The sequence below is a fragment of the Carcharhinus amblyrhynchos genome, chromosome 12, assembly GCF_965287045.1.
Source record: "Carcharhinus amblyrhynchos chromosome 12, sCarAmb.v2.hapA, whole genome shotgun sequence".
In the NCBI taxonomy this organism is placed as follows: domain Eukaryota; kingdom Metazoa; phylum Chordata; class Chondrichthyes; order Carcharhiniformes; family Carcharhinidae; genus Carcharhinus; species Carcharhinus amblyrhynchos.
Genome location: NC_137335.1, coordinates 67,148,102 through 67,173,144, shown reverse-complemented (window position 1 = coordinate 67,173,144; position 25,043 = coordinate 67,148,102). Strand labels below are relative to the sequence as shown.

Below are 25,043 nucleotides of genomic sequence, written 5' to 3'. Positions count from 1 at the left end.
ACTCATATCGAGATATAACTCTCCTTTAACAGCATGTTAAGTAAGGGCACATTCACAGATTACATACTTGTTTGTTATCTTATTTGGTCCATTTATTTAGCAATCAATAAAAATACAAAGATAAATTCTGTCACTATTTTCATATTGTAACAATTCCAGTAGTTTGGATTTAAGTGATTGTATCATACGAGTCCACATTAATTGACTTGAAGAATAATTAATTTAACGTTCTAAATGGCAGGTTTTTAAAAATATAATTTGATTAGGATTGTTTCATGAGCAGTCCATTAAATAAAATCAAGATGACTGGCGCGACCACAATAGAAGCAAATTATCAGCAACCTTAAGAACATAAGAACATAAGAAATAGGAGCAGGAGTAGGCCATCTGGCCCTTCGAGCCTGCCCCGCCATTCAATAAGATCATGGCTGATCTGTCGTGGCTCAGTTCCACTTTCCCGCCCTCTCCCCATAACCCTTAATCCCCTCTCTTATCAAAAACCCATCAACCCGCTTCTTAAAAATATTTAGCGAGGCAGCCTCCACCACTTCAACGGGCAGAGAATTCCAGAGATTCACCACCCTTTGAGTGAAGAAGTTCCTCCTCAACTCCGTTCTGAACTGCCCCCCCTTTATCTTGAGGCTGTGCCCCCTAGTCCTACTGTCTTTTTTGAGCGGGAAGACTCTTTCCACCTCTATCCTATCCATCCCATTCATCATCTTATACGTCTCAATGAGATCTCCCCTCATTCTTCTAAACTCTAACGAGTACAAGCCTAGTTTATTCAGCCTCTCCTCATAGCTCAACCCCCTCAACTCCGGTATCAGCCTAGTAAACCTCCTCTGCACTCCCTCCAAGGCCAAAATATCCTTGCGCAGGTGCGGCGCCCAAAACTGCACACAGTACTCCAGCTGCGGCCTCACCAATGCCCTATACAGCTGCAGCAAGACCTCCCTACTTTTATATTCAATCCCCCTCGCTATGAAGGCCAGCATCCCATTCGCCTTCCTGACCACCTGCTGCACCTGCAGGCTGGGTTTTTGCGACTCATGCACAAGGACCCCGAGGTCCCTCTGCACCGTCGCCTGCTGCAGTTTTTCGCCACGTAAGTAATAGTCCTTCCTACCATTCTTCCTACCAAAGTGGACCACCTCACACTTGCCAACATTAAATTCCATTTGCCATTTCCTGGCCCATTCGCCCAGCCTATCTAGATCCTTCTGCAGACTCTCCACACCCTCCGCACAATTTGCCTTTCCCCCAATCTTGGTGTCATCAGCAAATTTCGACACCCTACACTCGGTTCCCTCCTCCAGATCATCTATATAAATGGTAAATAGCTGAGGCCCCAGCACCGACCCCTGGGGCACCCCACTAGTCACCAACCGCCAATCCGAATAGCACCCATTGACCCCCACTCTCTGCCTCCTATTTGACAACCAATCCTCTATCCACGCTAACACCCTACCCCCAACTCCATGTCCTCTGACCTTCTGCAGTAACCTCTTGTGAGGTACCTTATCAAACGCCTTCTGAAAATCCAGAAAGACCACATCCACCGGCTCTCCTCTATCCACCGCCCTAGACACATCCTCATAGAACTCCAGTAAATTGGTCAGACACGACTTCCCTTTAATGAAACCGTGTTGCGTCTGCCCTATCAAGCAATTCCCTTCAAGATGCCTCGCAATTTCCTCCTTAATGACGGATTCTAACATTTTACCTACCACAGACGTTAAACTAACCGGCCTGTAATTCCCCGCCTTTTGCCTGGCACCCTTCTTAAACAACGGCGTAACATTAGCCGTTTTCCAATCCTCCGGCACTTCCCCGGAATCCAGCGACGTCTGGAAAATAACCACCAAGGCATCCACTATCACCTCCGCCATTTCTTTCAGAACCCTCGGATGCATTCCATCCGGTCCTGGGGACTTGTCCACAATCAGCCCCTCCAGTCTGTCGCGCACCACCTCTCTAGTAACAGTAATGTCATTAAGACCCTCCAGTCCTACCACCTTTCCATCGCTAACACCCGGCAAATTATTCACGTCCTCCTCCGTGAAGACAGAAACAAAAAAGTTATTCAAGACCTTAGCCATATCCCCATCCCCTACCACTAGGTCCCCTTTCTCATCCGCTAAGGGACCAACGTTCACCCTAGCCAGCCTCTTCCTTTTTATATATTTATTCTCATAACCTTATTCTCATAATAATCATACTGGTTACTAAAGTAAGTAATACTCTTGTCAAAAGATTATGTACGAAGAAGCACTAAAGCAACGGTCAAGAAGGAAATGGGATACTAAGAAATGTTAATAAAAAATCTACAATAAAATAAATATTTGAAGTACAACTCACCAATTCCTTGAGCTCCAGCTTTGCAGGTGTAATGTAGCAGTGTCATATCTGTCAATCCATCTCTGTCATTCACGTGGCATCCTCGACTCAGAATCTAAAACAGATACATACAGAACAGAATGATCGAAGATTCATTTCCTTTTTTCTTTTATTTCCCATGAATATTGATCATCCACAATCAACTGAGGAATATAAAATTGTGCTCTCTGTTAAGACAATGCTCAACCATAATCAGACATTATGAACAAAACTCAAAGTATTCTTTCTAATTATACTTTTTCTCATCGAGACTTTGATACATGGATCTGCTTACAGAAACTTGTGTGGGAAGACCTTTCTGGGTCTGCACCACTAACAATTTTGGCTGGATGCAGCAAATACTGAAAGAAAACAATTCGAGCAGAATGGAATAACATTTTCAAACGAACTTGCTTGGCTTTCCTTTAAAGAAAAGTCAGGCAGCTTCCTTTACTGGCATGTGCTCCAATTCATTCAACTTCCAACATTCACTTTACTAAGATAATCCAGTACAGCTGAACCCAGGAAAATCTCCCCTTCAAGTTTCAGTTCCCTGTGACTTAAATATTCATCATTAGATTATCCATAAACATCTAATGCCAGCTTTTGTTGTTTCCCTTTTCCCTCCAGTATTTAACAGTGGGTCTATTTTAGCTCTATCTGAGGAATTTTTTCCCAGGTACAACCCAGAAAGTAAACCCAAAAAAGCCCCAATTTCCTCACCATTCTGCCAATTTCAAATGATACCAAATGTTTTTGTCAATTTCATTGGAATATCCCAAAGGTGAAATGGGTATTTATCTACATAAATATTCAAAGCATAAGAAAAACATCAAACTCACACAATGATTGGAACTTTCCTGCTGTCCACGCTATTGGGATCTTCTGGTCCCACTGACAGCACGTTCCTGCCATGGATTTCCAGGTGGCATGAATTGGAGTCAATGTGAAATCACATAGACTGCACTGGGTCAAGAAGATCCTGGCATTGGCTAATGGCATGCCACTTCCCATGCAAGAAAGATGCTGCGGGGAGGCCAGAGAATCCTATCCCACATATTTAACCTCTGAGTGTGGAAATTAAATGTTCAATTTAACGGAGGCACAGTAGCACAGGGGTCAGCACTGCTGCTTCATAGCACCAGGGACCTGGGTTCAACTCCTGGCTTGGGTCACTGTCTGTGTGGAGTTTGCACATTCTCCTCGTGCCTGCCACAGTCCAAAGATGTGCGGGTTAGATTAATTGGCCATGCTAAAAATTGCCCCTTAGTGTCCTGAGATGTGTAGGTTAGCGGGATTAGCAGGTAAATATATAGGGAACCCTACATATGGGGGTAGGGCCTAAGTGGGATCGTGGTTGGTACAGACGCAATGGGCCAAACAGCCTCTTCCTGCACTATAGGATTTCTATGATTCTAATTGTGATATGGAGTTTTTGCTCACTACCCCATTTTTCACAGCACAAAATACCTGATATCACACTAATCAACACAAAAGATCCCCAACCTTTTGCACTAGTTTTAAAATCACCACACTAGAAGCAGATCCCACTCACAAATCTGGTCACATTCCCAAGTGAATTAATCATCATTGCCAGTTTTCACAAATTTCAATGTTTGTGAATCTTCAAGGAAACTCCAATATTAAGCTGGATCTTTTGGATTCATGGATACCAACAGGTATATTAAATTTACTAAAGAACTGATTACTGTGCCCCAATCTTACTATAAATGACGTTGTATATTTTTAAAATATCTATTTTAACAATTTAAAATCAGTTTTTTTGTGATAAACCCAAAGAAAAGCTGCCTGATTTTGTTCTTGACATGTTTTACATTTGCTGAAATACAAAAGTGCTTGAGTAGAAATTGGAATGGGAGGAGGGAGAAGTGAGACACTTTAAAAAGTATAACCAATTACATCCTATCCAAAAATATCTGTCTTCAATTTTCAAGTCGTTCAACATTCATCATTCATGTACATTTAGCAGACATGTTTAAGAACCAGCAATCAGGGAAGCTTTTCAATTTGTTAATACCCATGCAATAAAAATGCATTTAAAGGTTAAGAAAATATAGTGCAAGCACCTGAAGATAAATTTTAATAAAACATTCTAATAAATACTAGAGAAATAATTTAGTTCTCTCTGTGACTGAAAATCTGGTTGTAAGTTTAAGAGCTTTGAGCAAATACAATCACAATGCAATTGATGAAGGTTCTGCATTTTGGGGCTTTTGGTTAACATCAGAGATTAAGGAGAAGAAGTTGCACCCAGTACACATTACAAACCTATAAGCCCTGGAATTGGGCTTATTGGAATTGGAATTCTGCAATTTCAGTTTACCTCATTCCCAATTACGTCTATCTGTTGTTGTACTTGTGGGACCCACTGACGCAAAATAGCGAACAATTCAGAAACAGTTGTTTTAAGGTCACGTAGAATTCTTTTGCATGCTGGGTCATGTGGATCAAAGAAGGAAAATTCTGCAGATGAAAATTTTAAACAAAATTATTACTTTGCCATTAACATCTGTGGTTTCTTGATAGGAATGTAACAAAAGGAAAATAACAGGGTATATATACAAAGGGTATATATACACTAGGTAGACTGAAATGGTTCAAAAGATGGCTGCTTACTATTGCTACTCAAGGGCAATTAGAATGGTCAACAAATGCTTGCCTTGCCAACAATGTTCATATCCCAGGAAGGAATAAAAAGCACAGTCCTGCTTATCTCAAGTCTGCATATATTGATGCACCAATTATTTCCATAAAATGCTACACATTAATGCCAAATACTTACTATCAACATAAAAATTGACATGCCAAATAGACATTTTTTTCAAATCGTAGCTATATTAAACACCTTTTTTATTATAACTCACAACAATAAGACCCTAGCATATTCTCTAAAGTTTATAAGAATGAGAAATGACCTAATTGAGATATACAGAATTCCTACAGGGCCTAATGGGGTAAATGTAGGAAGAATGTTCAACGTGACTGGGCGGTCAGGGATACAGTCTCAGAGATATAAGTTAAGCCATTTAGGACTGAGATGAACAGGAAGTTCTTCACTCAGAGGGTGATGAATCTTATCCCACATGGCCATGGAAGGCTCGTCATTGAGTATTCTGAAGGCAGAGATGGACAGATTTCTAGTTATTAAAGACAACAAGTGATATGAAGATAGTACAAGGAAATGGCAGTGAGGTAGAAGATCAGCCGTGATCAAACAGATTGGCAGAGCAGGCTTAAGAAACCTAATGACCTGTCCTTCTTCTATTTCCCATGTTCTTGTGATCCTATTTTGATGTGAGAATAAATCTGACAGAAAAAAGGGGAAACGCAAGTCTAATTTTTCATACATTATTATTGCTATGTCTTTTGAAATTGTAGTCTCTTCAGCCTCGGTCATCCTTTGACGAGTATATTTCAGCATGGACTGCGACAGTTCATGTCAAGTGTAAAAACGCGCATTTGCAGCAAGAAAACAAAGTGCAAAGTGACTGGCTAGAAAATCAAGGAAAAAATTTAAAATAACATTGAGAAGAAGAGACACAACAACAGAGAAGCCTAAATTAGCTGACTTGTCTTGCATATGGTTTCAAACACTTATGCAAATAAAACTGTAAATGTAACTAATTGTTATTAATTAAAGTGGTATTTCTGCAATTAGCTAAAATAGAGAAACCTATCTACAGGCTTGTTCATTTATTTGATGTTACTTGCATAAGGTAAAGTGATAATCTCAACAAAAGTCAGAAAACATTAAGATAAATCAATTTTGTAGAGAATGTAGAGGTAGAAGGTGGAAAAAGTATGGAGAAAAATCATGATAGCATGATACTTGCCATAATTTGTTGTGTTCTATATTCAGATCCTAGCAGGTGTTGACCTTTAAACTTACATTAATCACATCATCGGTAAGGCCACGCTATCTATGCAATTTACAAGTTGTAATTCTTCATTCGTTCCAGTTTTCCATCATGATACTTAAATCACGTTTTTCTCTTATATTTGGATCTTTCTAAAACTGTACCATTCCCTTCAATGGGTACTGTTTCTGGCATGCTAGTTTAGCCCAAGCTAGTCATGTTAGTGGGAGAGCTGCTACACTTATAATTACTTGCCTGTGATTTGATAGAGGAGATCACATGACATGATCCTCCCAGCTTCAACACCTAGATTTTGTTCTGCAATACCCACAATGCTAATCGAACTCAGCACTATTAGAAGCAATCCAATGAAAATGAATGACTCGCTATTGCTGAAAGCAACTCTGAAGGGAACCTTCTTGGCTGATACCAGCTGTCACAGTTACTCCAGCAGCAGTCAGCACAGGCCCTTGGTAAAAGTACCAGATGCAGTGTGCATTATAACGGCTGTGACTAAGAAGCAAATAATCTCAAGGAACAGTATGACTTACACACATTGTTCAAAACTAAAAGTGTAATTTTAAACAATCATACAACAAATTAACTTTATAAAACATAATCCTTAACAACAAATGTAACTAACTTTCAAAAATGTGATTGTTGTCCTTAAAAAAAAACAAGAAATTACATTTAACAGAAAACACAGGTGCAGAGAACATCATTTCTTGGTGAGAAAAAGAACAAACTGGCCTCAATTTCATGTTGGAGTCTTTCATACAGTGCAATAACACCACCCAGCATTGCTGCATAAGAGTGATGATACCCTACATTACAGACCCAAATTATTAGACATCTTGGTATAACTTCAGCAGGGGGATGGTGATATTTCTACTCCTGTGTTCGGGAGGCAGTAATGATAGGGACAGAGAATCAAAGGGGAATCCCAGAACGGCTTTCATACACAGATGTCTGTGACATCAAAGCAAGGGGAAAGGCATACTAGAAAGTCAAGCCAGACCCTAGATTCAGTGAGGCCTCCCTTGGAGCCCTCTTGCATACAATTTCTGACAAATATGAGCAGTTCATGCCAACTGCTTGCAAGAGAAGGAAGTCCGGCCAAATACATAACCTAATGATGTCTGCTAGGGTGAGTTTGAACAATCATGGTCCAGTGTGCTACAAGTCTCACTAGCGAATGCGAGTTAATTGAGATTTGCTGCTCCTCAAAGGTAGCATGTTTTGACCAGGCACAACTGTCCTAGACCATGCCATTGTTCATTTGAAGTAATGATCTAGTTATAGGGTAGGTAGTTTGCAGGTTCATTTCATAATGTGTGAGCATAAGCTTCAAGTGGGTATGCACTGATCTGGTTGGAAGCATAGCCTATGACTCTTTGAAGTTTTTGATGAATGTTCTGAGTCAATCTTTTCAGGAGAAGCAAGCCAACAATACCTGCAAGAGAGCACATGCTGGCTGGAGTCTATTGAAATCCTGACTGCTTTTGAAAAGCAAATACTGGTCCCGCTGGAGCCCAACTCCTCCAGGAGTATGGAAAGAAACATGATTGAAGGAAAGCCTGGGTCTGGTGAGATGGAAAAAGACTCAAACACATTGAAAAGTGGAGATGGCTAATAGAGGTTTAATGCAGGGTAGACATTATGTCATGTGGCTGGTGAACTTTGACAAACTTCATTAATCTGAAGCTTCATACCATCATCCAAGGGCACATTGCATCTGCAGAATTTAAGCACTCATGTCAGACAGTACGACAATTGACGTGCATCATCTGTTAGGACTGATGTGGTATGGTATTTGATACCCGATTACCCCTTTCCTGATGTCTCTCTGTTATAGGAGAAGTCTCTTCCATGCAAGCTCAGCCAGAAGTCATCCAGCAACCATCCCTCAAGGAGGAAGAACCACCCTCAGAGGATGCGGTGCCACAGTTGATACTGGCACATCAGTAAGGAAGGTTGCATTGGGAAGGGGTCATGTGCAACTCCCAGACAGTGTAGTGAAGGAGGCTTTGGACAGTCAGAGGAGTGCCCACGGTGATCCACATACTGATTCCAAGTCAGGTGATGAGAGTTCAGAGTCATCCGTAAGTCAGCAGATGCTGGGTGTCCAGCACGAGGTCTATGAGGTTTAGCGGATATATCAGAGGGCTCACATGCTTGGCGCAGACTGTGGAGGTGTCCATCCTAGTCATGTGCACTGTGATCACCCAGTCTTCAGACCACTAAGCTTTCTTCATGGACAGACTGACTTGGAGGGGCAAAGCGAGCCCATTGCAGATGAAATCATTGGGATGCATTCTGATCTGCACACCATCAATCTGGCTCTGAACTTAAGGGCACAGACCCAGGCGTCAAGGGGACTGGGAGATTGGTCATACCCCTAGCTCCTGAAGCCTTGTCAGTTGGCAGGGATGATCCACCAATCCTGGTGGCAGAGGATGCACAATAGCTGTCTCCATCTGAAAATTCTACATGTAACACTTCACATGGAGGGCACATCTCCTCCATTCAACAGGCATTGACACAGGCCTCAACCATTATCGCATGCCTCTCATGCCTATCAGCATGGATATCCTTTAGTGATAGGCCACTCATGACTACAGCTGTTAGGATGACTGCTGAGATCATCCAGAGTGGCAGATCAGCTGCCTCTCTCCAGTGCAACTGCAAGCAAGGGGAGAACACTCCACCGGAGCACACATAAACATCTTACTAAATTTCCAAATTAGTTGCAAAGAAGGGCACATGTGTGAGCTTAATGATTTACTGATGTTCTTACTCTTTTGAAGCTTCTGGATAAACAAATCTCATATACCCACACGCTGATGTTGTTATTAATTGCGATGGCTGTGTGAATGGAACTTGGAGGTTGAGGGGAGCAGTAAAAGGTTGAGGAAGGGCAAGAGGAATCGCTTTCTCATGTGGGGTGATGAATAATGTGTGGATACAGGACTCTCTCATGACACACTGTTTCCTTCTGTTGCAGTGGTAAGATGCACTATTGAAGCCTTTACCATAGTAAGGCACCCCTGGTCTCATAGCCATCCAATCTATCATTGCCATGACCATCAGCAGGAGCTTCACCATGATCCCTCAACTCTTCTTCTTCCTCGTCTTCAGCAAATTGGCCCTAGTATGGCACGCGCTCATTCTCTGGGCATTTCCTCTTTTAATGGCAATGTCGTGGAGTGCAAAGCAAATCACGATCATCAGGAACACAGTGAGGGGGGAGTACTGTAATGGTCCTACAATCTGTCCTAGAATCAGAATCTCAAATTTAGAAAATCCACTACAGACCTGGTGCTGCCATTGTTCTCATTGTACCTCCTCTCTGCATCAGATCTGGGCACCCTCCCAGCTGCCGTCAACCATCTTTTCAGTATAGTCCTTGTCACCTATTAGCCATCCCTTTAAGGAATCAGGATAGGTGAAAAAGTCTGGAAGGTCTAAGAATGTAGGAGTTACGACTGCTGCCTGGGTACCTACACACATCTGCATGATCCACCTGCTGAATGTTGAGCAAGTGGAATTCATTTCTGTTTATGAAGGTGTATGGTTGACCAACATGAGTCTTTATGACAATGTATGTGCAATCAATGGCTTCCTGAACCCTGTGGAAACCTATAATCACTGAAAATCCTTGACTTCCATCCAGGTGACTCATGGCATCCTGTGTGAAGGAGATCCCCAGCCCTTCAGAACATTGTATTTCTATGCAGTGGTATGTGACAGGCTGTGTAATGCCTTAAGGTCACCACAGGCTGACTGGAATGTACCTGTTGCGAAGAAGTTCAGCAGAAAAATAACCTACAATGAGACAGGCATCAGATGGTCCCCAAAGCAGTAGGATGCAATCTCCCATGTGAGCATCTTACAAAGTGATGTTACCGTGGCTCTGGAAAGCTGGAGTCTTCTCTTGCATTGAGTCTCAGTCAGTTTCAGGTAGTTAAATCTCTGCCTGTATACTCTAGGGGCAACATAAGATTTTCTGTGCCTCCATGAGGATCACTGAATTGCTCCTTATGCTCAGGGTCTGGCACTGCTTTGTCCCCTTCCTGCAATACCCACAGCATCCTGAGCCTCCCTGTGTTCCCCTATTCCTCTCAACCTTCTCCTTCCCCCATCCTTCTCTCCTCCACACTGGAGATTGTGTCTCCAACTGAAACCACAATGCCCATTTGTCTCAGAGGCTTTACATCCCACGAAAACCACTAGAGAAAAATCACTCCAATCAGAGGACAGTCTCTTAACTCCAAATCTCTAAATGTTTAGTCTGCTCATTCACATGAGCTCTTTCTGCAGGGAACACTCCAAGATTCAGGTTTTACAGACCCACAGGCATAAGGACACGTCTTGGCACTTGTACCAAAGTCCCAACTATGGGCATTGCCTTGTCGATCTCGAGTGAGTTACAGGCTAAGAAGTGGTTCACAAAGGTGAGCTGATGTTCAAATGTATCTTTACGGCAACTCTTGCAACCAAGTCAGTGCCAAATGCTTTGTATTCCTTTACGAATGGGATCCTGACATTTCGGCAATCCAGTGTCTCCTTTAATTTCGCCCAGGCTTGCCCCCAGTGAAGACACCAAAGCAGCCCTGAGTAGGACTGGAACAAGGAGTGTTCCACGTAGCCCACAAAAAAAAACAGGCATAACTCAGACCCATGTGGGTACCCATGACCGCACCTTTAATTTGGAGGAAAGGAGACAAGTTAAAAGAAAAAAAGCAAACCAAAAGAGAAAATGCTGGAAAATCTCAGCAGGTCAGGTAATATCAATAAGGAGAGAAAAGAGTTGATGTTTCGAGTCCAGATGACCCTTCGTCAAAGCTAAAAGGCTTAGAAATTGGGAGATATTTATCCTGTTGGGGAAGGAATGAAAGGTGAGTCATAGCCGCAAAAACAAGAGGAAAGATTGCTAATGGCAGCCCATAGAGAGAATAGAAGGTATGAATGGTCCAACGGCAGAGAAGCTGAAATCAAAGAGTAAGCTGTCATAAATGAAGATGTTGGCGGTGGGGGGAGGTAAAATTGAGAAAAAGGGAGAAAGGGGAAGCAAAGGGGGAAAAAAGGTAAGAAAAGAGGGGGAAAGATTGGGGGGGGGAAGAAATATATAAGACAATAATGAAATAAAAGGTAGAGAACAGTTAAAAGTTAAATAAAATGAAAACAAAGAGGTCAAGTGGTGTAGAGCTAATCATCCGAAGTTGTTGAATTCAACATTGAGACTGGAAGGCTGTAATGTGCCTTCTAGCTGGAAGATGAGATGCTGTTCCTACAATTTGTGTTGAGCTTCACTGGAACATTGCAGCAGGGCCAGGACTGACATTTGGGCATGGGAGCAGGATCGTGTGTTAAAATGGCAAGCAACAGGAAGGTCAGGGTCCTGATTGCGCATAGACTGAAGGTGCTCACAAAGCGATCACACAGTCTAAGTTTGGTCTCTCTGATACAGGAGCAATGAATGCAATAGACCAAATTGAAAGAGGTGCAAGTAAATGCTGATTAACCAGGAATGAGTGTTTAGGACCTTAGTTAGAAGTTAAAAGAGAAATTCTTAAGTGACAGAACAAGATCAGCCAGGCAGAGGAGAGCGGTGGTGGACAGGGATTGTTTGAATATCTGCTCAAGGAAGATGCGGTCTTTCAAACCTTCCTGGTAGAGAATGGAGGTGTAGGGGAATTGGACATCCATAGCAAAGAGGAAGTAGTTAAGGCCAGGAACTAGAAATTGTTGATATGATGTAGGGCATCAGAGAAATCACAAATGTAGGTGGGAACAGACTGGACAAGGAGAGGGAGGATGATCAAGTACGGAAGAAATGAGTTTCACAAGGCAGGAACAGGCTGAAACAATGGGGCTGCCAGGGCAGTCCTGTTTGTGAGTTTTGAGAATGAGATAGAAGTGGACTGTATGAATACTGCCAGGATGGCAATGCCAGTCCCACAGGTGAGACCATCACGCAAGTCGACCTCAGTGGGGATCATATGTGATCTTCGCTGGTGAAGACCTCCACCAGCAAGCAGGTAAGAACAAGTGAAACCAGACGACTGTGTCCAGGACTCAGTAATTATATTGAAATTGACAAATTAATATTTAAATCAGCCTCACGCCCAGGATTTCACTAACAAAAAACAGCCACTAATATTGCGAGAGGCGAGAAACCAGGTGTGAGCCCAATTTTTCACCTCTAGCCCGATCTTACCAGCTCACCATGCTGACCGACTGGCACGACAAGCCGGTGAGATCACCCTCTAAATCTGTTGCTTTCTCCACAGATGCTACCAGACCTGCTGAGTTTTTCCAGCATTTTCTTGTTTTTATTTTAAGACATTACCTTTAGTATTCCTTTCCTTTATATATTTTATCTTTTCCGGAAATCATACAACAGATACAAAGCTACAGAAATAGAACTTCATAAATCTCTGACATAGCAAAACAGTTGGGCAATAAATATATGCACCTATTCTGGGCCCAGAGAACTAAGTATTTCCCTGCCAACATGGATTCACAAGGATTACAACTGGAGCTATGTGCAGATCATGGTGATGAATGTCCAGAGAGCCAGTGTGCAGTCTTGAAGGTCATTAGAGCACTTATTGAAGCTTAAATCAAAGAACATGTGGTTCACCCCGTACACCATGCTCATGCTCTGACAAATGAAGTATTTTCTGTTTTCATTTTATATTGCTAAAAAGTTCAAATGAAATTTATTCCTTCAAAATGGAACAGCAGAAACAATCTGCTTTGTATTCAAAAACTAATTAAGATAAAGTTACTCTGATGACTGGAACAGTTTATTTGAAACATTACCAGGTGTAGTTTAACAAATGCAGTTATGATTTCTATTCATGACCTGGTGTGATACCCAATTCGGAGAATACATAAAATTATGCCATAATTCCAAACCTACTGCCTGTTTGCACCACTCCTTTAAAGAAATGGTTTTACTTTAGAATCTTTATATGATGATCATTGACTGCAGTTGTCACTCTTCAAATTATAATTAACAAAATTACACTTCATGCAATGCTATATTTTCACTCATATTTGCAGTGAATGCTTTGTAAATTGTCTACTTATTTAAGCATGACTGACTCAGAGCACTTAGCAATGATAGTCAGATCAAAATGTCAGTAAAAGTACAAAATTATAAGGTCAGAACAAAAACTTAAACGTGTAATGCAATGTGCCATGTGTGACAAATTTTCACTGGTGACTGGTGTTCTGGAAAGACTGCATTAAGATGAAAAAAGGCAAGAATGAAGCACAAAGTAACTTGAGTCATTCAAAAGGGCAATGTGAACGCTTCACTTATGCAATGTCTTTTTCTTTTGTCAGAATAAGCACCTGGAGAATTCACACTTAAATATTCAGGTGGAAATTGTGGGGGTGATTCTCCCATCTCGACCCGCAACTTTTCTGGCGGGCCGGGGTGGGAGATGCGCGTCGCCAGCCTTCTTCCCGGATTTGAGCAAGCACCGGGAACGCATGCACATCTTCCAAAGCCGGAGAACAGTCGGAGATCATACCATATTGGAAACCAGCGGGAAGACAGGTAAGTCATTTGAATCATTTTTAATGTATTTTAAATATCTCTCACCCCACCAGGGCTACTTCATTCCAGTGGGATTTAGAGTAGCTCTCCACTTTCAAGGGACTAGTGGGAGACCCCGTCGGAACAAAGGGGGGGGCAACTGGGGCCCCCAGGGGATCAGGCGGCAGAGGGTGGAACCCCCAGGACATGGGCACCCTGGTAATGCTAGCCTGTGCCCCCAGCACTGCCCATGAGGCAAAGTGCCCATGCTCAGGGGCAGGGCCTATTGTGGGTGGGGCCTAGGGGCAATCAGTGGGAGTGAGGGATCCCACTGCCACTCTGCATAGCAATCGGTCTGGAATGGAGGGTGGGCAATGGTTGGGGTGGGCCGGGGGGGGCGAGGGGGTCTGCCTCCTGGAAGTGTGGGGAGGATGGTCTGACCCCAGGGGGGTCAGCGGGGTGGTGTCTGGACATCAGGGTGCTCCAGGGAGGGAGTGGGGGGGGCGGGTGGTGCGGTTGTCAGGATTGGCCCAGGAATTGTTGAGGGTGCTGCGACAGGGAGGGGTGGGGGGGCAGCAGTCTGTCCAGCAATTAAGCTGGCCAGCAAACAGGGAGACTAACAGATCAGGGCCACTGCACACGTACAGAGTTTTTAATGAGTTTCACAATTGGGACCTCTGCAATGCACAGAGTGGGAAGATTTGAGTGTGAAGTTGAACTGAGAAAACAGTTGTGATCTAAAATAGCTTTCCCACCAATTCAGCACTTTTGGGAGAATCACCCTCGATGTTTCATATGTGAAAAAAGAAGGAATCATTGCCAACAGAAATTCTAAAATTTAAAATGAAAAGAAAGACAAAAAGCAGTGAAGAAATGGAACCCATGCAGCTTTTCAAATGATTCTTTCAAAGGAGCTGACTGTCATTTGTTGATTGATACCTTAGGAGTCAAGTAATCTATCTATTTCCTTCTTAAATATATTCAGTGACTTGGCCTCCACAGATTTCTGTGTTAGAGAATTCCACAAGTTCACCACCATCTGAGTGAACAAGTTTCTCCTCATCTCAGTCCTAAATGGTTTACCCTGTTTTCTGAGATTGTGACCCCTTGTTCTAACCATCTCCAAGCCAAAGGAAACATTATCCATGCATTCAATTTGTCCAGCCCTGTCAGAATTTTATACACTTCAATGAGATTCCCTCTCAGTTATCTAAGCTCCAGCGAATAAAGACCTAGTCTACCCAATCTCTCCTCATACAACAATCTGGCCATACAAGAAAGCAGTCTGCTGTATTTTAAACTCTGGGAACCATTTAAACTCATATTCTAATTGCGCTCATTTGAGACTTTGACCATTTAGGCAACAGGAGACAGTTTGGTGAAGTATCTCTGAAAGTTTTTAATAAATTGCAAATTAATTCTCATCAAAAGCAGGGCAGATCTTAAGTTGCATACTAAGACTCTTGCTTTCCAGTTCAGTCTTGGGCCTAGGTCGACATTCAGTCTGTTTTCTCCACATAACTTCCACTTCCATTTAAACAGCAAGCTCCATGAACTTCAGTTTCAACTGCGCGATGAAAGCGGCTGCTTTCCAAGACATAACCCACAGCGTGATCAATGATATTACTGCACTCTGATTGATCTAAATGAGGCGAAGCTAATTCCTAATTCGCTTAAGACATGGGTAATCGATCTGTGATTGATCAAGGTGGAGCAGGATCAGTTTCTGATCGGTTTCTCGAGAGTGATGGTCATCTATTGATTTCATTTCCCATTGTCCCCTGACTGGTTTTCTAAGATGTCTATTACCTCGCCAATGATGTAATGAGGTTCATGCCCAGAAAATCTGGAAACTCCATTTCACTAAATTAACATATAATTGAAGGGCTTCCCTGCCATATGTGCCCCACATTAGAAATTTCCCTCTCGCCAGCATGTTGTCACATCGGTGAGGTTGACAACTGCTTTTGCAAAACATGAACCCACTCAGGCAAGGGGGAACCTGTCGAGGGCACATAGGTAAGTATAGTCTGGGGGGAAGGAGGGGGGGAAGCGTGGGTGGAGAAGAATGTGTCTGCACTGCCCTGGCGCAGTGCCAGTGCAGGCCTCTGGGTTAGGGTTGAAAGTGATTGGTGTGCGAAATATAACATATTCAATTAATATATATTACAATTTTAAAGAATTTGAAAGAGTTGTAAAAGCTAATACATAATTATTTCTAAATTTACAAAATCAGAGCTGGTTACATACAGTGAAAGGAAGTCACTTCTTTTGAACATCACAAGTTAAACTGCACTAAATTAATGCACAAGGCTGAATATTTTAACAGTTGTTTTTCTTTGCAGAATAAGTCTTTGAATTTAGAGAATGGAACTGATAAGATTTAATTGCAAGGGAGGTGGACAGTTTCACACCAATAATGTTCATTCTCAAAGTCTTGCATCATTGGCTGAAGAGCCACATGTTTTCCTTCTCTTGTCAAGATTGATAATGATGCTAAGACCAAACCATGTGATGAGCTAGTGCCACAGAATTCAGCATAAAATCATATTAAGTTGACATATTTTGATTATTTGCCTAATGCCCGTAATTAAGCAACAAATTAATTGTAAACAATTATCAAAATTAAACATTTCTACAGAGTCTTCGCTAAACTCCTTCCATGGCAAGCATATCCTTTCCTAGATAAGAACATAAGAAATAGGAGCAGGAGTAGGCCATCTAGCCCTTCGAGCCTGCCCCGCCATTCAATAAGATCATGGCTGATCTGTCGTGGCTCAGTTCCACATTCCCGCCCTCTCCCCATAACCCTTAATCCCCTCTCTTATCAAAAACCCATCAACCCACGTCTTAAAAATATTTAGCGAGGTAGCCTCCACCACTTCAACGGGCAGAGAGTTCCAGAGATTCACCACCCTTTGAGTGAAGAAGTTCGTCCTCAACTCCGTTCTAAACTACCCCCCCTTTATCTTGAGGCTGTGCCCTCTAGTCCTACTGTCCTTTCTGAGCGGGAAGAGTCTCTCCACCTCTATCCTATCCATCCCATTCATCATCTTATACGTCTGAACGAGATCTCCCCTCATTCTTCTAAACTCTAACGAATACAAGCCTAGTTTATTCAGCCTCTCCTCATAGCTCAACCCCCTTAACTCCGGCATCAGCCTAGTAAACCTCCTCTGCACTCCCTCCAAGGCCAAAATATCCTTGCGTAAGTACGGCGCCCAAAACTGCACACAGTACTCCAGCTGCGGCCTCAGCAATGCCCCATATAGCCGCAGCAAGACCTCCCTACGAGACCAAACTGCACACAATACTCCTGGTGTGGCCTCACCAAGGTTGAAGTAGACATCCTTGTTCCAGTACCTAAGTCCTCTTGCAATGAAGGCCAACATACCATTTGCCTTCTTAACTGCTTACTGCACCTGCATGTTTTCTTTCGGTGAACAGTATACCAGTATACCCGGGTCCTTTGTACATCAACATTTTCCAATCACCATTTAAATAATACTATGCCATCCTGTTTTTCCTATCGAAGTGGATAACTTCACACTTATCCATGTTACACTTCATCTGCCATGAATTTGCCCAATCACTCAACTTGTCGATATTGCCATAAAGCCTATTAAATCTTCCTCACCACTCACATTCCCACTAAGTTGCATGTCATCTGCATACTTGGGAATATTACATTTGGTTTCCTCATCAAAACCATTGATACATATTGTAAATAGCAGGGGCCAAAGCACTGATCCCTGTAGCACTCAACTCTGTTTCTTGTATTCTGACCAATTCTCAATCCATGGCAATATATTACCCCATCCCATGTGTTTTAATTTTGCACACTGACCACTCATGTGAGACTTTGTAAAAAGTTTTCTGAAAAGCCAAACTCACCACTTCCATTGATTCTCCCTTATCTATTCTGCTAGATACACCCTCAAAATGGTTTGTCAAACATGTTTTTCTTTTCATGAATCCATAGAGTTTGATAAATCTGGTTGATATCTTCTAAGTGTCCTATTATCACATCCTTTTGTTGGGTTAACCAGTCTGTAATTCCTTGTTTTGTCCTTTTGTCGACTTTCAGTTCTATTAATTTCTCAGCACTTTTTTTTAATAACACTAATAACCTTCAATTCCTTCTTCTCATAAGACCATTGGTTCCCTAATATTTATGGGAAATTATTTATGTCTTCCTCAGTGAAGACAGAAGTAGTTGTTTGCCATTTCGTTATTAATTCTTCCAGTGGTGAAGATGTCACATTGAGTGGCATGGTGGTATAGTGATTAGCACTGCTGCCTCACTGCTTCAGGGAGCTGAGTTTGATTCCCGGCTGGGATCACTGTCTGTGAGGAATTTGTACATTCTCCCTGTGTCTATGTGGGTTTCCTCCAGGTGCTGCAGCTTCCTCCAAAGATATGCGGGTTAGGTTTACTAGCCATGCTAAATTGCCCCTTAGTGTCCCAGGATGTGGCGGTTGGAGGGATTAGCGGGATAATTGTGGGGGATTGGGCCTGGGTGGAACTGTGGTCAGTACAGACTCCATGGGCCGAATGGCCTTCTTCTGCAGTGTAGGGACTCGATGAAATAAGTTCCATGACCAGAAGATGCACGGCTAAAAGATTTCGGCCATAATGTCTTACTCTGAGGAACTGAATTTTAAATTTTAATTTCAGTGGGAAAAACCCTGGTAAACATCTAGATAAGATCATTACAATTCAAAAGCTAACTCATGTTTTTTTGATAAGGTCAGGGTGAAAGAGTGAGGGTCATAAAACAATAGGCTATCTTACTGAACAAAAGAATAGGCAACATTGTGAGGTGATTTTCTGACCTCCCAGCCTTGCATTTTTCATGGCAGGAAGGGGCAAGAGATTTGTCAGCTGCAGGATCTTCTGGTCCCACTGCTGTCTATCAGATTTCCCATTGACTGCACCGCATATCACCAGGAAATCCCCGGTGGGGTGCACCTTTGGCGGGTCTAGAAGTTCTTGTCAGCCGGACAATTCCAGCTATGATATCTGCATTTATTCCAGTAAAAATAAGTTATTAATGTAGCTCCTAAGGTTAATGAAAGCTTGGAAATTAGTTAATTTGCATTTTTGCTGGGAACAGGCCTAGTGAGTCATATTATCATGGAAATGCATGGAATTTAGTGAGATTCTTTGTTTTGAAATTATTTTTGAAAATTCAGTTAGTTTGCCAGCAAGTAGAACAGGTTGAGAGAGAGAATTAGAGCTGTATCCTGGAAATTGTGTCAATTGCAGGGTACTGAGAGAAGACAAAGTCAATAGGTGGTAGTCAGGCCAGCAGTTAAATTGAGAAAATACTACTTCATGATTTCATGTGGAATGCAGATGAAGGCTTAACCTCAGTTTGGATTTAATGAGGGGAAAGCAGTAGAGGATTTACTCTAGCTCACAGTGAGCGGAGGAGATTTACAGTGATTCTCATAGTGTCTTGTGGCAAAGAAAACATGATGTGGGTATGCCGGCGTTGGACTGTCGTAAACACAGACTTTTTGCAAAGAAAACAATCAGCACTATTAGCTGGGAATCATTGAGAAAGCAACCAGAACAAAGGACAAAACTATCCACAGTCAAGAAGTATTAAACAAAGAGTCTTACCTCAGAGAATGGAACCAATGAGCATTAAAGTAAATTCTAGAGGACTGTGGCATACTTTTGGGCCATCCCAACAGAAGTAAATAATTCTAACATATTATAAAGCATCAAAGAATTCTTGGGAGAAGTAAGTCAAACTGAGTTCACAACCTACATAGTTATAAACCATAAAGTTCCATAGCCAAGTGGCTTTGTTTCTCTCTCCACAGATGGTGCCAGACCTGCTCAGTTTATCCAGCATATTCTGTTTTTATTTTATATTATTATTGTTACAATATGGTTATAAACCATATTGTTTTGTTTAAAAATAAGATATCTTGGTTAAAATGAGATGTTCAGATTGTTTCTTCAAATGTTAACGGTCCCTAACAGGATTGTAACATTCCAAAATATAGGGTTGTTAGTAATCCTTGTTTTTGTTTAATTCTTGTGCACTAAAGGGTTTTGTTAAAATATGGAATCTTGTGGCATAATTTATTTCAATTAATAATAGGGAATTCAAATTTATTTTTTATTGTCTCCCTCAAGATACTAATGACGTATTATGTAAATACGTCAAAATATGTAATCCACCATTGAAAAGACTGAATTAGTTAATGAAAGCAGAGTGGTTAATAGTCCAATCTTTCACAAAAAGGTACTTACCACAATCTGTAGGCATAGGTGCTGAAACTACTGGATGGACAACTGGTCTCTCAGAATCTGAGGATATAGTACTATAACTTCCACTCACAGAGTCCTCATCATTGGAGGGTTCTACAAAAGGGTCTTCTTTTGTCATTTCAATGTTAGCCCCTGTAGAAGGTAACACAAGTTTAAGAGATATTCCATGATGACTTGTCACAGTCACTCACACCATTCCATGTTTTTGATTTCTGTAATTTGTGTAATTTCCCTCATACTATGATGTTAAAAAGTAGTTCAGTTACACCTCTTCACTGATTTTACTTGCCTACTTTAAGACACTCCTTAAACCTCTTGGACCAAGGCTTTAGTCATCTGACCTAATCTATATATGGCTTGGTGTCACATAACACTCCTATCAGCCATGTGAAAGGCTTCACATTCATTTCCATTGTGTGGTAAAACATACTTCAGCTTTTTGTATAGCATTAATTAGTATTAACCAGCAGAGTGTCCTTAGAGATATAGAAAGATGGGATTCCACAAAGACCCAGTAAGTTTATCCAGAAACTGACAAAACTGCCCTTCCTTATTCTATTTTAAAGGAGATCTGCATGTTCCTATTACTACTCAAAGCTGAGCCATATAGATCAGAGGATCATAGAATCCCAACACTACAAAAGGAGGCCAACAGAGTCCACACTGACTGTCCAACAGAGCATCTTATCCAGGCCCTATCCCCATAACCCCACATATTTACCCTGCTAATTCCCCTAACCTATGCATTCGAGAATTTAGCATTGCCGATCAACCTAACCTGTTCATGTGGGAGTGTGGAAAGAAACTGAAGCACCCAAGGGTAGGCTTTGATCTCAAGACTCTTCCCCAGGATGGTGGACTAAAGGCTGCACTTGTTCTTCTTGTCTTGGCAAAAATGGTGTTCATTCTCAGGATGTGATTTCAGATACAATTCTGACAAAGATATTCATTATTGTCTTTGTCCTTTAAAATCTTTGAATTGCCCTCGTCACTTTGATATCCATGCCCCATGGTCACTTGGAAGCCTTCAAAATCACCGTAATACTTCATTCAACAATAGGGATTATGCCTGAGTAATGTCATAAGCTCTAGGTGTTTAATGGCTCATAGAAACGACCTATCGCTTTTATCAGGGAGATCCCCTTGCTTGCTCTCATAAGACCCAGCTGTTCAGAAACTTATTTGGATGCTATGATGGGCAGCAGGCTGTCAGATTCACTGTGGATTTCCCCTTTTAACATTGAAAATGTAGCATCTGATGTCTGGTTCCTTTGAAATGCTTTGATTGATAAATTGGATGGAGTTTCACTGGGGACTTCCCTTTTTCACTTGCAAAAAATAGCATCTGGTGTCTGGTTCCTTTGAAGTGCTTTGATTGACAGATTGGATCAATTGCCCACTAACCAAGAGCTTTGTTTGTTTTCCTTTCCCTTCATGGTTGAATGCATCTCAAGTGCTGCCTTTGTTCCTAACCACAATGATTATAAACATTCTGCCTATAATTGGCAGGTTGGATTAATTACCCACTCGCCGTGAAGTTTCAATTCATCTTTTAGAACTGCAGTATTTACAAAGCACTTGAGTATGCCTTAGCTCCTGCTGCCTCAAATTGTGTGCTACATTGTCTTGCAAGGGAGAGGGAAGAATGTCATTAAGAGTTTTGTTATCTGATTAGGTAACATGGTGGTTTGGTTGACTAGCTAGCTGTGTGTGCTGTGTGCAACAGGTCTTATTTTATGAGGGTGTAAGGGAGCATTTGACTGTTAGGTATGATTCTTGATTGACGGAGGTGGCTTGTAGATGAATGATAGGCTTTGTGGTGAATTGAACTCTGTTTGAAGTTAGTGGTGCATTTGGTTGAATGTGGCAATTGAAATGCATTCACTGGCTTTGATCATTCATGTGAGGTCATTGAATTTTGGGTAGCTCTCCATCAAGCTCCTTGGGCTTGATTCTTGGCAATGACCTCTCCAGTAATCTTTTTTTCCCACTGTCTTCTGAACATGTGTCTGGTGGGTTTTCAAAATCCCTGCAAACTCAGGACATCTCTCCTACTTTTTGCTTTCTCCACAAGGGCCTCTGATACAGCATCTGAAAATCCTGGATATCATTACTCAATATAATACAGTTCAGATTCACTTCCTCCACATTGCCAGCACCCACTCTGCAATGCTCCTCCTCTTTAAGTGGCACAGATTAGTTTTAAGCAGTGCAAACTAACTTTAACTTGCTCAGGTGTCCAGCCAATCAATAGTGCAGATAGTACTGTCTGGATGCAGGTATCATTTAAAACAGTAGGCAGCACAAAGTTATATGATGCCTTCATTACAAATAAATGGCATGGACTAATCATGCTTCACAATCACATTTTTAGCACCTATTGAATTTAGACCCATCCCCACACCCTAGCCATGTCTGCTTGTATTTCCTATGTACCAAATCCTATTTTCTGTTGTTGTTTCTTCATCTTATTTCCCTGTTATCTTTTTTCTACATCATAATTTCCTATATCCATATTAAAATGGAAACCATCAAAGTAAAATCACCACCCTATAGCCCCACACTCTGTCCAATAATAGAGATATTATTTTGTCCATTCAAATTCTCAAAATGGTTCCTAAAATACTGTAACTGCCATTTTTTTGCAGGAACTGAACATTTAGATTCCCAAAATAAGGAAATAAATAAAATTAAAATGGTGTTCCAATAACAGGATGTAATTTTATCGAATGAATCATCTTTTAATGACTTTCCTTCCTGATGTCCTGGGTTTGGACTGATAATTTTGTCCAAAACTGAACTTTTGAATAAATAGTGCATTTCCTTGCGTAGGATATAATTTGTCCTTTTAGTTATGCAGCAGGGGTGGAAACTTAACTAAAAAGATTCAAACATGGAGTAAAAATCTGCATTAGATATACACACTCCACCACAGTAGACTAACAGAAAGAAGTACTAAGAGAGCAACTTATATCAGTAGATATATTTCTACAAACATCTGCACCACACAAATGGCATAAAAAATACATAATAAATAACAAATAAAATAATTTTGATCCCTTCGTCTAACTATCTTTGTTCACTTGACTGGACAAAATATTTTCACTCATATTATGCCGTGTTTACCTCAACAGGCGCTAGTATTTCAAAATGTCTTTTAAGTTTTGTTGGAACATTAAGTAGATTTAAAGTTTTCATTTAGAATGCATTTTTGTTAAGACTAATAGATACTTGTCAGTTTCTTCACAAATAAAGACATAATACTTACCAGTTTGTATCATTTTGAAAGAATTTTTTAAACTTGCAAAGTTAGAACAGTACTTGTTGTTCACACTGGATCATTGATAAGGAAAGCAGTTAGGTAAATCAATGTTCGTTAACCCAATGTGCAAACTGCGAGAGACTGCTGACTAAACTAGTACAACAAACTATCACTGTGTTACCGTAAAGGATTCATGGGTTGATAGTCTTTAAATAGCCTGGCAGCTATTTCAGGTGCCTAAAATCCTTCCAAGTACTCAATACATTTTCAGATCATATGTACTCTTGAACACTGCTCATATTACTTTGATGTCCAATTAACCGTCACTAGCCAGTGCAATATAACATTGTTCAATCCAAGCTTGATGAGAATATAATCTTTAGCCACTTTACAGTTAAAACTTCAAACACATCTTGTACTCACTGTGAGTTTAAATAAGGCAAGAGGGACTAAAACCTGGTGTGGCAAAGGTCAAAATTGCAATCAAACCCGTCAGCTGGTATAGATTTGAATCATGGATATTCAGGTTAAGGATTAACCGAATGCATACGGAACATGTGAAATAATAATACTGCAGGTCAAACTTAAATAACAAAAAGGATATCTTTATGAAACAAAATTAGAACTGTTGATTTGCAATTATAACCCTCATATTCTGTAACAAAGAGATCAATTTTAGGGTAGCTAAATGTTTGAAGACCAATGTTCAAAATACATGGAGCAGCGGACAAATTTTCCCTCAAAGCCTCACAAGTAGCCCATAAAAAATTAAAGGAATGAAAAATACATTCGATTAATCCTTAACCTGAATATCCATGATTCAAATCTATATCAACTGACAGGTTTGAGTGCAATTTTGACCTCTGCCACACCAGATTTTAGTCCTTTATTTATCTTATTTAAACTCACTGTGAGTACAATAAGTATTACCTTAAATTATGTCTTCTCCATAGTCCCAACAGGGCTGAACTATTACAGCCACGGGTATTTGTTCAGAGTCAGGAAATAATGCAGACTTTGATTGGAGATGCAACGTGTATGGAAGAGACAAAATTTGTGGAGAGTTGCTTTTCCAATCATAGATTCTGTCTGTTCAATGCTTGCTGTTCCAACTCCTCCAATCACAGTTTTCCACCCTTCTGTTCTTCCAGAGACAGAATTTGAAGGAACGCCTTCACATTACAACTATTTTTTTGATACAATTTCCCAATTTTTAAAAAAACATCTATTTTCCTTCTAAAATCATCCTGCTAGAACAACAAAAATCAAACAAAAAATTAAGAAGTTAATACATCCTTCCTAATGACTTTCCTCCTCTTTTATATTTGTCCAATTATTTCAAGTAGACAGATCCAGAATAAAGCAAGGAAACAAAACTGTGGGGTTGTTCCCCTTCAGATTTTCTTTAAATGTTTCTGCTATAGAAGTGCCTGTCCATATACAAGACTTTTCAGGCTGCTGTTGTCCATATGTTTATTTTTGCCTAACAAAATGTTTTGATGTGTAGAAAAAACTGGCAGTGTCAAGTTTGCTTTAATATCAGCCACTGGAGGATGAATAAGTGGCAGTGGGGATGGGAGAGGAAAGAGAGAGAGAGAGAGGACAAGGAGGAGGAGGTTAATGAAGAAAGATTGTTTCTTTCTCAGCTGCCATCACAGCACCAGGTCTCTCAGTTCTTTAATTTTTT

At 41.1% G+C, this 25,043-nt stretch overlaps 1 protein-coding gene across 5 annotated transcripts in view; it reads right to left on the bottom strand.

Moving 5' to 3' along the window:
• LOC145351065 (CAP-Gly domain-containing linker protein 4) overlaps positions 1-25,043 on the bottom strand; it is a 266,003-nt gene that overhangs the window by 229,654 nt on the left and 11,306 nt on the right. For 2 of the 5 annotated variants that reach the window (XM_080200664.1, XM_080200667.1), the window contains exons 1-4: positions 23,363-23,520; positions 20,077-20,226; positions 4,721-4,860; positions 2,359-2,452 (exon numbers count right to left, since the gene is read on the bottom strand). In XM_080200664.1, the coding sequence (XP_080056790.1) occupies positions 2,359-2,452; positions 4,721-4,860; positions 20,077-20,226; positions 23,363-23,375 (397 nt within the window). In that variant the 5' untranslated portion in view covers positions 23,376-23,520. Of the gene's footprint in view, positions 1-2,358; positions 2,453-4,720; positions 4,861-20,076; positions 20,227-23,362; positions 23,521-25,043 lie in introns of those variants that run through there. The other 3 variants (XM_080200666.1, XM_080200668.1, XM_080200665.1) reach the window with 2 other exon arrangements.